At 41.9% G+C, this 15,522-nt stretch overlaps 1 protein-coding gene and 1 pseudogene across 3 annotated transcripts; both read right to left on the bottom strand.

Moving 5' to 3' along the window:
- Positions 1-1,219: 1,219 nt before the first annotated feature.
- LOC100273778 (Erythronate-4-phosphate dehydrogenase family protein) lies at positions 1,220-3,287 on the bottom strand. Its single transcript, NM_001148181.1, is given in 3 exon segments — positions 1,220-1,709; positions 1,843-2,588; positions 3,083-3,287. Coding segments are annotated over 2 exon segments (897 nt in total). The 5' UTR covers positions 2,476-2,588; positions 3,083-3,287; the 3' UTR covers positions 1,220-1,445.
- Positions 3,288-5,069: 1,782 nt separating this feature from the next.
- LOC103640391 (protein kinase pseudogene) lies at positions 5,070-13,573 on the bottom strand (annotated as a pseudogene). Of its 2 annotated transcripts, NR_157289.1 has the most exons (5): positions 9,515-13,573; positions 9,341-9,393; positions 8,570-8,739; positions 7,680-8,025; positions 6,254-6,516 (listed from the first exon to the last, which is right to left on the bottom strand). The product of NR_157289.1 is annotated as a protein kinase pseudogene, transcript variant 2 (transcript). The 2 variants fall into 2 exon arrangements; NR_157288.1 differs by lacking the exon at positions 9,341-9,393 and having other exon boundaries at positions 5,070-6,516; positions 10,718-13,530.
- Between the last annotated feature and the right edge of the window lie 1,949 nt (positions 13,574-15,522).

The raw sequence follows: 15,522 nt of genomic DNA, 5'->3' as shown, positions 1-15,522 counted from the left end.
AGCTATGTATATGGTGAATTGGGAAGAAATTTGATTAATTATGTTATTGAATTGTTGAAAATGGTTCATTGTCATATCCGATGGATATCCAAAACCCGATGGGCACAGGCATGTATATGAATTTCTATTCACAGGTATAGTCGTGGGTGGATATTATCTGTGACCGTGAATATGGTTGCGGGCGGATATTTGCAATATCCGATCTGAATCCGACTCGTTGCCATCCCTATTCATCGGCATACCATACAATGTTTGGGACTGTGAGTCCCCATTTATTATTAATGTATTAGACATAGATATCTTATTGCTCGTTTCGTATGACAAAAACTAGGAGCAACATATTTTTCAAATGTGTGTGTTAATTTTCTAATTATTCTTTGAACCCCCAATCTGTTGTTTCATTTCATCTTGCTATTGCTTAATAGATTGGATGTCGTTAGATTTATTTACATTTGAGATTGGAAGCGAAGGTAGGAGGGATGCAATCTCGATCTTTCCATGCTTGATAATCTTCTGGTGGTGATCCATTGTGAAGTATGATAAGAATTTCTCTGTCATCTCATCCTCAGCCAACGTGCGTCCTCCCTCATTTGACTCATCAATTCTTCATATAGTTGTTGCTCATCGGCCTACAAGCTTCTGACAGCCGACATAAGAATATTATCTGAGGAGATATTGGTGTGATCTATAGAACCTACCATTTGAGGGCCTAATTTTAGTAGATCTAGACACCTGGTCCTTGACGGAGTCGCTAAAAAGTGTGTTGATGTTAATTCGGGCGCCGGACACCAGAGATAAACCACTGGCGATGCTCTCTGCGGAGGCGCGGATGGTCCGCGGCACAAGGTTCGCGACATAGGCACATGAGTGGCTCCTTCTCTGCGTACGTCCGAACGGTCCACGCCTGGGGTTCGGACGGTCTACGATGGCGCAGAGGGTCGTATTTTTCGCAACAGACCTAGATCTCACCTTCCGGGAGGGAATCCGTCGGGAGGAGAGATTCTAGTGTGTCTTGTGCCGGCTGGCCACCCAAGACGCCTCTAATCAACGTAGAGTCGAAAAGATGTGAAGATTTAAGGTAGAAGAAGGTAAAACTAAGGCATCTCTAGTCTATATAAAAGGATGAAGTCTGGACCTATTAAAAGTCAGTTTCACAATTAATCCTGCAGTAACAAATACATAAAACCTAACTAATTTTGTGCACGCATGAACCGTTCGTATTGGCAACGCGGATCATCCGGACCGCGGACTTTCTGGTGGCATTTTTAGTGCTCAACACCTCCGTATCAACAGTTTACAGGGAGAAGAGATTGTTTTCCTCGATCTATAAATCAAATGCATTCGGCACAGCGCACAACGTTGCAGCATCTACATACATATATTTTTCATCATCATCAGTAGGAAAGTTTTCGAACCACCGGATAAGCGCTCACAGTGTGGTCGTTTCAGAGCAGGTTTGAGATGAGGCGCCGCTTCAGGGTCCTCGAGGTGGACTGATACGAACGGACCACGAGGCCCGCGCCGATGCCGACGCCGAGGCAGATGCCCAGGCTGATGCCGACGCCGACCCTCACGCCGGCGGTGAACCATGACAGCTCGCTGTACTCCTCGCCGTCGTCGGTCCCGTCGGATCTCATGTAGAGGCTGTCGTCGTCGACGTCGTCGTCGTCCCAGTTCGGATCGGGCTTGTAGCACCGGTATCCCGATTCCTGCACGCGACACGCAGCAGCAGTTCAGTCGTTTCAGTTGTTCAGACTTCAGAGTGAACACCGAGAAACTTGTCTGAATTCCACGGCGGAGGAAAAGAACTGAGCGCACAATTTACAACTGATCAGATTGTACCTCTGGGTGATGCGTTTCTTCCACCTGCTCGCGGCACTCCGGGATCGGGTCCATGAACGCCCTCACCTGCCGCCGCCGCCTGAACCGCAGCTGCGTGGCCTTGGTGAACACGACGGGCGTGCCCCGGAACACGCCTGCAACGTACACCTCCACCACCGGCGGCTTCGTGTCCCTCTTCTCCCCGCCGCACCTGAGGAACCCCGAGCCGCGCTGCGTCGCCGCCTGGCACTTCATCGCCCAGCTCTTGGTGCCCTTGCTGTCCACGTCGCACGCCTCCAGGATCCCGACGACGATCCTCTCGTCCTTGCTCTGGACCTCGAACCGCACGCTGCCCGACACCCTGACGGTCGCCGTGCAGACGAAGGTGGCTTCCCCCGATCTCTTGTCGACGCGGTCTCGGCGGAGGCAGAAGGACACGCTGCCGTTGCCCTTGCCCATGCCTGGCTGGTGCTCGGCGCCGCTCACGTCCAGGATGGTGTCAGGGGTGAGCGGGGTGTGGGTGAGGGCGAGAGTATCCAGCATGGACTCGTCGACCTCGCACCTGCTCACCCGCAGGTAGAAGACTCGGAGTGCTAGGCTGGACGACGGCTCCGGCACGGCCATGGCAGCTTCTGGCTCGGGAAGGTCACCCATGTTTCAGAGAGTAAATTTTTGGGGGCTAAATTGTTCACTCACATGACAGAAAGAGTGGACTATATGTTTCATCTCTGAACGATCACGAACTCGGAGATCACAGAGTCTTCGGTCTGTAAAAAAAGAACAGAAGAATCGCTCAGTGGATAGATTGGCAGGGCATATTACAGGCAGTGATCAACGATCGAAGATGCAAGAGCTACTAGAACTGTAAGCTATAGACGCATCCCATGCAGATGCAGTGACAGTTCTATTGCAACATAAGCGGATAACACTGATAATTCACCCACGAAGTGAAACTCTAGCTGCTCTTAGAATTAATAGATTTCTTCGACCCTCCAACATCTAACATAGAACATGAAAGGCGAGGAATATGGATTCAATCTTGTTCTCAATTCTAGTATCGATGCCCCCAATTCCTGATGACCATATGTATATACAGAGACTGATAGAACCGTAAAACTCTGTATCAGGAATTGCATATTTGCATGCACGAACAGGAACAGCTTCTACAAGAACAGCGATGGGGAAACGAATTTTCGATTGCGCGAACATGATAAGAAAACGCAGCAGGGAAGAGAGAAGAGAGGGTGTGCCAGATCTTTACCGGATTGAGCTCCATGCCTGAGAGATGCCTCTCCTCCTTTGGTGTCTCTCCTCGTTCAGTTCTTCAGTTCTGTCGAAGAATTTCTCCACTATATCCTACTACTACTAGGGATCTTTTTTTGGTGGAGGTGAACTGGTGAGGCCCCGTAAATCCCTCAGCTGACACCTCACACAAAGCACACCAGAGTCCAAAACCACCGCTCCATGCATGACAACACGAGCCCCTCTGGCAACCTAGTAGTAGGAAAAAGTATATATAAACATAAATGCCCATGAGGCCGCAGTTCGTTTTCCCACCTATAATAATAACAATAATAATTGCAGCAAATAAATTACCTAGCGCAACTGATTGCCGATTTTAATGTTGATTAATTCACGCTAATGTTAGGGCATGTTAATTGAGACGTTTTTAAAGAGTCTTTAAGATGTTAAGTAAAAACACTCTATACTTATTGTCTGTTAACAGTATTTATGATCCAAAGTCTATTATCTGTCTCTTGTATTTAGAAAATCGTACTAGGGTCTTTAGTCTAGTTCTTCTAATTTTAGAACTTTGGATTAAGTATTGGTGAAATACCAGACAATCCGAAACTTTCTTAACTGATATTCAAAAGAAAAGAATTATAGAAGGATTCATAGAATTAGAAGAACTTTTGCTCATAGACCGAACGATAAAAAGAGAAACTGAAGACACATGTACACAAACTTCCTATATTGTCCAGGCAATTTTATTATTAGCACTTTGGCGGTAGCTAATTAGTAGCTACTCACTCCGACTTCAAATAAATCAATTTGTAGAATCCATATAAATTAAACTATCGTAAATTAACTAAGGCTATATAAAAACATTGATAATATAAATTAAGTATATTGTTAAAAAATATGATGATATAATAAACTTTGATGGTATTTTAACAAATTCAATTAAAGTCTATCTTTTTACTTAGGTAACTATTAAGATATATTTATTTCACGGATAAAAAGAGTAACATATAATATATTGAAAGGGAATTAGGCTTACACCTAATTCCTATATAATTTTGGTGGTTGAATTGCCCAACACAAATCTTTGGACTAACTAGTTTGCCCAAGTGTATAGATTATACAGGTGTAAAAGGTTCACACTCAGCCAATAAAAAGACCAAGTTTTGGATTCAAATATGCCTTAGTACCTTGAACAAAATAAACAGTAGAAATGTTTTTATTCTTGGGCTCTTATTTTTTTAGAGTAATAACTTTTTAAAGAAAAGTAGAAGATACTCTATATTTTAATTAAGATAGAAAAATATACTATTTATTTTTTAAATACAAATATTGTTAACTATGTCTTCAGTATCGAATATTGAATATCTGGACTCAGGATACAAACATACTGAAACAGTTGAACTCTTGTAAATGAATATGAATCATACGGTCAGAAAATATTTAGACTATTTCTACCCCTACTTTTAAGCTTATTCTTTTTCTTAAATAGAAAACAATACTTAGGACCTTTTTGCAATAGAAAAAAAACATTGTTCACATCCAAAATAGATGCACACAAACTATTCTGATACAACAGGTCTAGAAAATGGCTTCTTGATAATTGAAGATCTTCCTTCTTCAAGTGCTTCTTGAATTTCGTCATGAACAAGTCTAACTCGTCCTCAACTTTGAAGCTTGATTCATCTTCACTTGAAGAGACCTCAATCGTCTTCTTGATTGTTGTCTTTAAATGATGCACTTATCTTGTTTGTCTTGTTGGACGAGCAACATGCTTCTAGCTCTCCAAGTTTTCTTCTTTAATCTACTTCAACATCCAAGAACCCACGTCTAAGAATTCTTCCAAGCACATCATGTGTCTGAATTCCTCAAACCTCTGATGGTATATTATCTTGTGTATTTATTTAAATAAGGACTACAGGATCTTGGTGGAATCGAACCACCTTCCGTCCAGGACTGTAACGAACAGTCCAGAGAGAACCTCACCGTGTTGAGACAAGATCCACAGTTAAGAGACATACATGACTAATAGCGTATCTACACTTCGCTGATCAAAATCTAAAACCATTTTTTAAATAATTTAATTCTTATATAAGATAGAATTGTGCTGTCAAATACGAAATCAAATTGCACAAGCAATTTTCTACGCGCCTTGATGAATAGTATCAGTAACAAATGGCTGCTATCAGCGGTATTCAGAAAGCAACAAGACAAGTAAAAATTGTGTTATTAATAATCATATATATACCTTCAGACAGCAAAGTTTCCGATCCATTTAGTGAACTAGAACATGAGGGGCCCGTCGGGCGCCCTATAGTGACCGAAGATAGAAGCTAATGTATAGTAAATTAGACAGTTTATATAATAAGCAGAAACAGAGAGTAGTATGAATTTTAGATCAATGGGACAGTCCAATGCATACGTCATGACTGTTTGTGAACTTGAACTCTAAAGCTTGATATAGAACGAATAATGTTTGGGAGAGGCAACCATTCCCTAACAAAGTAAACAAATGCTAGAGAATATAGGAAATTTGTGTATTGGTTTTTGAACTGAACAGGCTAAGAGTACCAAAAAGGTTGATGAACACAATCCATTTCTTAACAACATGTAAAATATTTTAACAAGTTTATGGTAGCAATACAATATATCGACCAAAAGACGAGTTACTAAAGAAAACTTTGCTTCACCATAATTGACAGTTGTCACAGCACAAAATAGAGAATCATGCTCCACTGCACTCAAACATTCTTGATTCTCATCATAAGTTCAGGTAGCCATCTCCAGTGTTCTGCATTACGGTGGTACATTGGCTTATGAATGCCTTTAAACTGAACTCGCTGCTCCAAATTATAGGTCATTTAATCTTGGTTCTAAGTCATACATCTCTAATTCTAACCAAGTTTTTAGAAAAATATTTCTAACATGTACATCTCCATAAAATGTATTGGCATTTGAAACCTAAAATTTTCAGAACGAATTGGTGGTCAAAACAGCACGCACCAACATTAGGGAGTGGTGGGAAGCCGCGAATGCATACTTCTTAAACACATCTATAAAATTAGGTTCTAAGCCAAAGGAAGTGACACTAATGTTTGTTGGAATCAACATTGGATTATCATAAGTAGTCTATCAGTGCATAGAGAAATTTTAAATGCATCTAATGTGAGAAAGTTGCACACAAGTGGAGGATCAAACCGTTGGCATTAGCAGAAATTGTCTTCCAAACGGTATTGTTGCTGATATGTTAACCAAATTTGTTGAGCACAACATTGCCAAACTTAAATAAATGCAGAACCAATGTAGAGGAAACACGCATTTTAACTGCAGACTGCAGTGGTGCTTACCGCTTGGAGACTACACTGAGGGTTCTTACAGTAAAAAATATCTAGATGTTATATTAGCAGCACAATATGGAGGATAGCTTCCATCAAAAGGCATGATAGGGGCCCTCTGCATAGGAACAAAAGAAGCTGATCAAAATGCATCGACACGGCTTATCTGTAAGTCTAGAAAATAGTAACAGGAATAGGACAACAAAGCAATCTAGACACCGGAAGGTGGCCTCATTAACAGCTTGGTTCTCGAGTCGAGCACGAACCTTGTTACGACACTATTGGCCCCAAAGTGGTTCTGAAATATATTCCATGATAATATCAATCCCATCAGCACTGAATACAAACTGTATTTTCTAAAATATAGCGAAAGGGCCTCTAGCGTAATGGTTAAGGCTTCTGAGTAGCACCTCCAGGTCCTGGGTTCGATCCCCCTCGGGGGCGAATTTTCTGGCTTGGTTAAAAAAATCCCCTCGCTGTGCCCCGCCCGCTCCCGGGTTACGTCCTGCGCGCCACCCTCCGGCTGGGCCGTTGCAGAGTGGACGGTGACGGCCCGCTAGTGATGGGGGGCCAGGGTTCGGGGATTTTCTCGGTCGGGACCATGTTTCGGTCTCTTCTTAATTTAATACCGGGAGGGCGGTCTTTCCCTCCCCGGCTGAGTTTTTTTTATAAAATATATTTTCAGAGAAGAAAGCATGACAATCCACAAGTTGAAACTAATTCTTGTGAAAAGCCAACATAAATATTAGTTTGCAATCAACTTTTAGGAAGCTTTACTTTTTCTCAATATTTTTAATGTTGTAAGGTGATCTTATGACATGGTTAAATAAGAGTGCCCAATAATGACAACTTAAATGATACTTGATGATGCAAATGGTGGCTGTTCTTTCTTCAATCGATTCCTTCAATAAAGCAGAAAACAAAATATATAGTCTTCAAAAGCAATTTAATAATACATTATATACCCACTAAATACTACAGAATTCATGGTTTTATTCGGTAATGCATGAAATAACTTTCTGTCTGGAATAGTCTGAATGCTAACATCCAGGTTTGAGAGAACAAAACATGGTAAACAGAACACATATACTTTAGCTAAAAGTTAAAGGAATACTGCTTCATCTAATGACACATGGTACTCATACAGGATGCAGGTAGCTCATATGCCTTTGTTTCTTACAGTTGAATAAAAAGTGTTCAGGAAAGTCATTAGCAAATCTTAGTAGGGACGATGTTATGCAAACACGAACAAATTACTGGTATACCAATTAGTGTTGATACCTTGTTGAGCTCGCTCTGCCGTGGCTCTCTGCTCCGCAGCAAGCGGAAGCTCGGGATCCACCCCTGTCGTGGCTCTCTGCTCCGTAGCAAGCGGAAGCTCGGGATCCACCCCGAAGTCTCGAACGCTTGGGCGTAGGTTGTCTATGGGCGAAAACACTGTGCGACGGTACGAACAGCGTGACAATCTCCATCCCTGGCACGGTGCGTGCAGCCTTTTTCGTCGCGTCCCGTTGAGCCATCAGTCGGATCATTGTCCGCTGTTCATTTTTGTTAGAGACTTTGCTGCTATCTAACACTCTTGGAGCATGCAGATTTGGTACTTTGTTTTGTTCTTCTTGAACCAAAACTGTAGATATTTTTTTGCAATCAAAGAATGCAGTCACCAGAAATCTGAGATAAAAGTGGATCTGAAAAATCTTAAGATTTCTCATGCAACATGATGGTATGATACAAGGAACATGTACTCTAATAGAAATATGAAAATAAAATTCATGAAATATAGATACTATTGTTTTTAACAAAAATATTTATTACAGATTGACTTGGTCGATGTAGACATGTTCTCATATAAGACTATTATCAGAAGTCTACTTGGAAATTGGAACTGTCTTGTCCAAAATCACACACGCTTGTATATGTAGGGGATAAAGTCATTATTGAATGTAGTAAAAAATAAACCATCATTAATTGGGGGAAAGTGGGGCTGCACTTAACATATTTACAGTTGTATATTCTATTATACCTTAGATTCAGCAGCCTCTGTAATTTGTTCCAACAGTATAACTTGATTCAACAACAATCAACAACAATACAATTTGATTCACCAGTTGAACCAAACATCTGAATGCCTAAATACATAATAGTGATAAGAGAGATACTTAGTTACAGACCTCATGTGTCCTGTCCTCAACTCCTCAATCCCGTCTCTGTAGACTCAACATCAAAATCTTCTATTTTATTCTGGCCCCCACTGATTATGACATATTCAATATTCTTTGGGGTCCGTCTGTGTGACAATTGCATGCTTGCAAAAGGATGATTTCATCGTAAAGCTCCAAATCTGTCAAATAAACATTTGGCGAAACAAAAATGTCAGAACAACATAGGGAGAAAGTGATTTAGAAGAACGTGTGAAATTAAACAACTGAAACAAATGGAAAGCTCTATGCATTAAGAATTTCTCAGATTTCAGAAGAGAACAAATAAAGTTTGTTAGTATGTATTATATACATCCAGAGTTTCTCCTATGATATGACTAAGGTTGTACTAAGAAGCTAAGACTGAGTCCTTTGTACTACATATAATCCTTCTACACAACTACCATACACACTTTAATAAATGGTTCTTTATAAAAACATCAGAGGAACTACAAGCTACTGCATAAAACATTTTTTACCTCCCAAAGCCTTTTTCTAGGAGAAAAAATTGAATATATGCAAGAAGACAGAATAAACAATAGAATGATCTTGTTATTATACATCAAATTACAAATAAGGCATTAAGAAAAATAAATTGTCATATTAAACCAGAAACGGATGCAAGTTGCACACCCACATAGGTTCGATAATAATATATGAAGGCAAGATTGCAGTTATTATCCACAGAGAGTGATATGATAGTGGTAGGCGAGTGTGCACTGCAGTGGTCTTTGATTCACCAACCGTGGAGGCATTCGTTGAGGCTCCTGTTCTCCATGTGATCGAAGACGAGGAACCTGAAACGTTCCACCCCAGCCCAGCCATATCCAAAGGTGAATCTCACCAATCCGCAGAAGCAGAGACAGAGAACGGTGGGGAGGGAAGGAAGAAAGGGTCGGAGGGCGGAAGGGCACGGGCCTTGCGTGGTGGGCTAGCGCGAAGCCGCGCAGCCTGACGACGTGGCGGTGGTTGAGGCGGGCCAGCAGCTGCAGCTCCAGGTAGAAGGCGTCCGTGGGCCCTCCTCCCTCTCCCTGGCGGTGGTCGTCGTCGCGGCGGAGCCTGACGACGGTGGTGACAAGGCCGCCGGCGAAGCGCCCTGTGGGCCGTGCTGGTGGCGTCGAGCACCGCGGTAAAGCCGCGCGTGGCAGCCTCCACCACCTTGGGCGTGAACCGCCTGACGAACGGCAGGGTACCTGTTGGGTGGGGTTCCAGTTTCGCTAGGGCGTGGATGATGGATTTGATTACTCAGCAGACGGGGGGAGAGAGAGACTGGGGAGGGAGGGCAGGAGAGGAGGGAGAGTGGCGTAATCGTGCCGCCGAGACAGAGGCGGTGGAGGCAAGGCGGGGGGCGCACCCGGGATCGAAGTTGGAGGGGCGATGGGTCGGAGTCGAACAGGAAGGATGGACTTGGCAGTGGATCAATGAGGGAGGAGCGGACGAGACGCGAACGACTCAGTCGAATTGGATAAAATTCTTGGATCCATGAACAGACCACGCGTCGGCACGCGAGTGGTCGAGATCCCGTGAGGTGCGGGGAGGCGCCCAAACCGGGTGGAGTTTTAATAACTCCGATGTGCATACAACGGCTTCAACCTCCTCAGAATTAACAATCCGGAAAGAATATGGAACACTAAGGCCTTGTTCGTTTCTATCGGATTGCACCCGGAATCGTTCCAGCTAATCAAAGTTTATATAAATTAAAGAAGCAATCCGGTTAGGAATCGTTCCGACCCACCAATCCGACACAAACGAACAAGGCCTAAGACGAAATCACAGAGAATAGGTCCAAATAAGTCGTCAGAGCCGGTGACCACCAGTATAAGTCCTGTTCATGTGTACGTAGTTACCTGAACGATTATACTGACTCTACTAGCAAATTCTGTAAAGTTAAAACAACTTTTAATTTTAAATGGAGGGAGAATTAAGAACTTCTAATGAGAACTGTTCAGTTTAGCAATAAATTGACTTACACAGATGCTTTGCAAAAAGAGAACTAATGAAAAAAAAACTGCTCAAGAATAGACTCGCATATATATAAACAGAAGCTTCAGAGTAAATGGTTAAACCCAAAGAGAATTATTATACAAAAAAATTTGGAATATAGAAGACAAGAAGCTGAACCTAGAGCAAAGCATATTTGCCCGGGAACAAAAAGAAAACAGATCTCCCATCTATGGCATATTGGGCCTCAGCTTTTTTCAGCTTCTGAGCTTGCTTCTATAAGAATTGACCTGGTAAAATCCATTCAAAATCAACATAAACACATAATCGACCGAACAACCAAACAGGCCTAATGGGTTTCGTATTCCTAATTTCATCCCTTCTGCCAAGCTTCAGCGGTGGTTGCTGCTGTATCAAATTTTTTTGTCACAGATTGTAGTGCTTCAGCTCAATAGTGATCAATAACATCATAACCATGGAGTACTGAAACGAACTATATCGCACAAGTTCGATAAGCTCTGATTGTGCCTAGTATCTACTAAGTGTGCTTGAGCAGTTCACTGTCCAGTGACCAGGAAATGAAGCTGAAGACCATAGCCATTTTGTACCAACGATTTATACAGAGCAGTCCACATTAACACATCGTATAAATATTTCACTGTCCACTGACCAGGAAAGAAAGCTGAAGACGATAGCCATTTCATACTGACAATGTATACCTAGCAGTCGACCTTCACACATCTTACAAATACTCATCATGTAGGTACTCAGATATTCAGAGTATACCGATCCAGGCTTTTATAAGACAATAATAAATCATACTCCATCCTAAATGGTAAGTCAGTCCAACTTTCTTGAGGAGTCAAAGAAATATTAAGTCTAACCTAAGTTGTACATTAAAATAATAACATTTATGATACTAAATGTCACTAGATTCTTATTAATTTAGATTTTACATTTGATATGAATCTTCATAATTTTCTCTATAGCTTTAATCAAACTTGTGGCTCAAACAATATTAGAATGACTTATAATTTAGAATGGATAGAGTACAAACTAAGAAAGAACAATCTTTCATAATACCTTGTGAAACCTTAATTGATAATAATTAATAATGGAAGAATGATGATAGCTGACAAACCAACAAGAACAGCTGCAGTATATTTAGACAAATCAACTAGAGAGTAATTTTGAGTCCACATGATGTGTTGGAAGATTGCACACCTTTTTAAGGATTAAAGTAATTTCTAAGACAACCACTATATAAACAATGGATAAACCACGCATAGCAAATAAGAGTAAAATCTATCTTAAATGTATCTAACAAAACCAAAAGCGATAAAATCATTATTACTCACAACAGAGATTGCTCCAAACAATCAAATATGAGTTCACGATATTGTTCAAGTCCATTGACGTAACACTACAGATCATCAAATCACAACTCGACAAGCAATAACCCTTCAGGTTCTTCAGCAGAGTAAGATTTCAAAGACTGTTTTCGTCGTCACACTAGTGTTGACAGGAGCCTAAAATCACACAACACCGAATGCTCCTTTTGCCTAAAACCATACCACATAGCAGGTTGGTTATTTCTCATATCTTTCGAGGAGAGAATCGTCTTTACACAGAAAAATTACTCATAATAACCAGACACAAAAGATAGAAAACTGAAACTAACTCAGTCACGGTATCCATGGATTTAGTTCGGTTACGGTATCCACGATTTCATGGATTCAATTATGAACTCAACGCACAAGGTAAGGTCAGAAACAGAGGGGGCCTTTAAAAGTTGTTGAGTAAATGGACCAAACCCAATAAACTCCAACAGGATCAGCCATAAGACATTGAACAAATCAACAGATAATTGTCGATTTGGATCACAACCTCATAATCTCGTGTGAGAATCTGTAATTGCCTGAATTTTCAGACATCATAGTTTGAATGAACAAATAGTAACTAATTTCATTTGCACCCGATTTCTATATTTCAGATGATATAACCAAATTTATGCAGTTCAGCGTTATCGTCGTCGATACTCTATAGAGAACACCTCCCTCATGTGTCAGTGGTTTATGGCCTTTGGGAGAGCAACGTTGGGTGAATGAAAAAGCATGGAAGGAGCAGTGTAGGCGTGTACGGTTTTAACGATTGATGATGATTTCAGTAACTTCAGGCAGCTGTGCATACATGGATTTAAATAAATATATGCGTTCTAAATTGCAATTGAATTGAAAATTTAGATCCAGTTGTACCTTTGTGTTGCGCTGTAGCTCCATTCATTTGAAACACGCCGTGATGAATCGTAAGCAGGGCACAGGGACACAAAAGGGTGGCAGAACCCAGGGATGAAAACTCCCCGTGCGATCTCCCACCCAGCACACAAAACCAGCATCTTTATTATGGTGGCCTGCCATGCGAGCGCACCCACAATGGCAAAGGCCTTCAAGATGTCACACCTCACTTCTTTCATATTTTTTCCTCCCTTCTCAGTATCTTTCCCCCTCTTTTGACTTCACACACGCAACTCTGTAGTTACATGTGTTTAACTTACCTTGCCATTTAGGCGCGGATCGCTCCGACCAACATCTCTCAGATCTAATAATTATCGAAATTTCATCCAATAATTATCAACACAGAGACATCATCGAGAGGCGCGGTGCAGAAAGAGATCCAGCCACGCTTTAATAGCCCTTCGACGTCTAGATCTCGCCAGAACGACCCGGCTCTGAAGGTCGGCAGATTGCAATTTGCCGGGTCAGGCACCAATAGTCTCGGAGCAAACACGCAGATCAGAAGCCTCGGAGCACGGAAACCATGCAGCCTCGTCTCGCTTCAATCCGATTCGCCACTCATCAATCAAACCAATCAGATCGGAACCTGCACATCATCTCAAAAACAAAACCACGCGTTTCGAACAAACAAATAACAGAGCGAGATTCACCGTTGCTCGATCGTACCAAACACCCTATCTGGAAACCGCAGGTGTAGGCATGCTTAGATGTAGACGAGAAGCGAGAAGAACGCGTCGATTTCTAGACCGAGGCAACATATAGACCGGGGAGGGTACGCGAGCAAACCTAGGGTTAGCGGGTGCACGAAACTTAGCAGAGGAATCCAATGTATTTATTGCTCGGTTAGCTGAATCTGACGGTGGCGATGAGGCAGTTCGAGTCGGACGGGCAGGATGGCAACGCGTGTCTAAAGATGATTGGTCGATTTCTTGGGTTGGCCTTATCCTCTGGAGAGTAACGGCCTATTGAACCGAAGAAAATAAGAAAATATGAAAGGTTTTTGAAGGGTTCATTCCCTACATAAAAAAAATCCATGTGCCGAGTCTTTGAAACACAGGATTTAATCCTATCAAGGGCTAGTTTCGAAACTTCATTTTATAAAGAGATTTCTATTTTTTCAAGAAAAAAGATTTTATTTTTCCTTAAAAAATGAAAATCCCTTTGAAAATTATAGTTTCCAAACTAGTTCCAAATCTTTAAAATTACTATGGATCGTTTTCCTCTTGAAAACTTTCCTATGACTCTTATCTCTCCATTTAAATTCATGTACAACATCAATAGAACAGTAAGATAGAACTATAGCGTCTTGTTAAGCGTGTGACATCAATATACAGTGCAGAGATATGTATAGGTAACCAGTAGGTGGGTATGCCCTTCTAAGTACTGTTATGCCATGGTTACTTACTACAACTCTAAAATATTCTCCATTACGAGGTCATTACAACGATGTTAAGTATAGTTTGATTAAAATGAATAAACATACTATAGATCCTGCCCTGTGTAGGGCTTACAAATGGGCCTAAATGACAGTGGGGCGCGGCCTTCGCTTGCACGCGGTACCCTTCGCTCTATGAAGTCGGGGTCTTCGACCTTGCCGAGATTGTCGTTGTTTAGAACTATCCGAGACGGCGGAGATGCCTTCGCGAAGCTACAAGAAGCCCCCTTTGCTTCGATGTCTCCGGCAGCTCTAGTCGAATACCTTGATTTTGATACCGGTCGAGGTACCCTTCACTTTCTACGACACGTTTTCTGTACGAGCATATAGAATCTGCTTGAAAGTGCTTCTTTTTGTAGCGGCTGCAACAACTCCATCTCACATAGTTATTGCTTCTTTTTGTAGCGGCTACAACAACTCCATCTCACATAGTTATTGTAGAAATAGCAATCGTAGTTGTTACAGCTGTTGCAGCGAACATCTTCATAATCTGTGCTAACACTATCATGTCGAAGAGAGAGGAGGAAAGGGGTTAACGACGGCGACGGTGTGAGTGACGGAGAAGGGGCGACGGTGTGAAAGGGAGAGGGAGGTTGGGTATATGAGGGATGAGTGACGATCTAAATAATATTGTCCATTGAATTGAAGTAAGATAGAAGGTTATCCAGCTATTTGAACAGAAGTAGAGCCATAGAGGAGAGGATGTTTTATAGCTTCTTGTTGTAGCCAACCCAAGATACTCGGTTGGGAACCCAAGAACACACCCTTGCCTACTAGAGGAAAATATAGTCCATTACTTAGAGCAGCTCCAAAAGGACACTTAAATTTTCTTCCCCAAAGCGTCTTATTAGCGCTGTTGTTAAAAATAAGATTCCTAAAAAAAGTTAAACCCACAACAGACTCCTAATAAATAAGCCCTAATATTTTAATGTGGGCCACGCCATGTGCTAATTGGGCTGGTTGCTATACTTGCATCCGTACTTGTGTCCTTGCCATCAGATGGATACGTGTACCTGGCGGCTGGCATTGCACCGGAGTCGGTTAGTTGCGCGTGATATGGGCAATTGGGGAAGGCTTCGCGACACGCAAATTTGCGGGGCAACAAGCAGCGGATGCGGGATGCGAAGAATACGAAGACAAGAAGAGAGAATGGTTGGAGGACTTAAAATATATTCTCTTTCCTAAAAACATTTTTAGAGTTGGTTTACATGATCTCTTGGAGATGCTCTTATACCCGCTACCCACCGTGATATAAA

The sequence above is a fragment of the Zea mays genome, chromosome 9 (genome assembly GCF_902167145.1).
Source record: "Zea mays cultivar B73 chromosome 9, Zm-B73-REFERENCE-NAM-5.0, whole genome shotgun sequence".
Taxonomy (NCBI): domain Eukaryota; kingdom Viridiplantae; phylum Streptophyta; class Magnoliopsida; order Poales; family Poaceae; genus Zea; species Zea mays.
The sequence above is the reverse complement of the archived record's forward strand: the minus strand, read 5'-3'. Positions and strand labels throughout refer to the sequence as shown.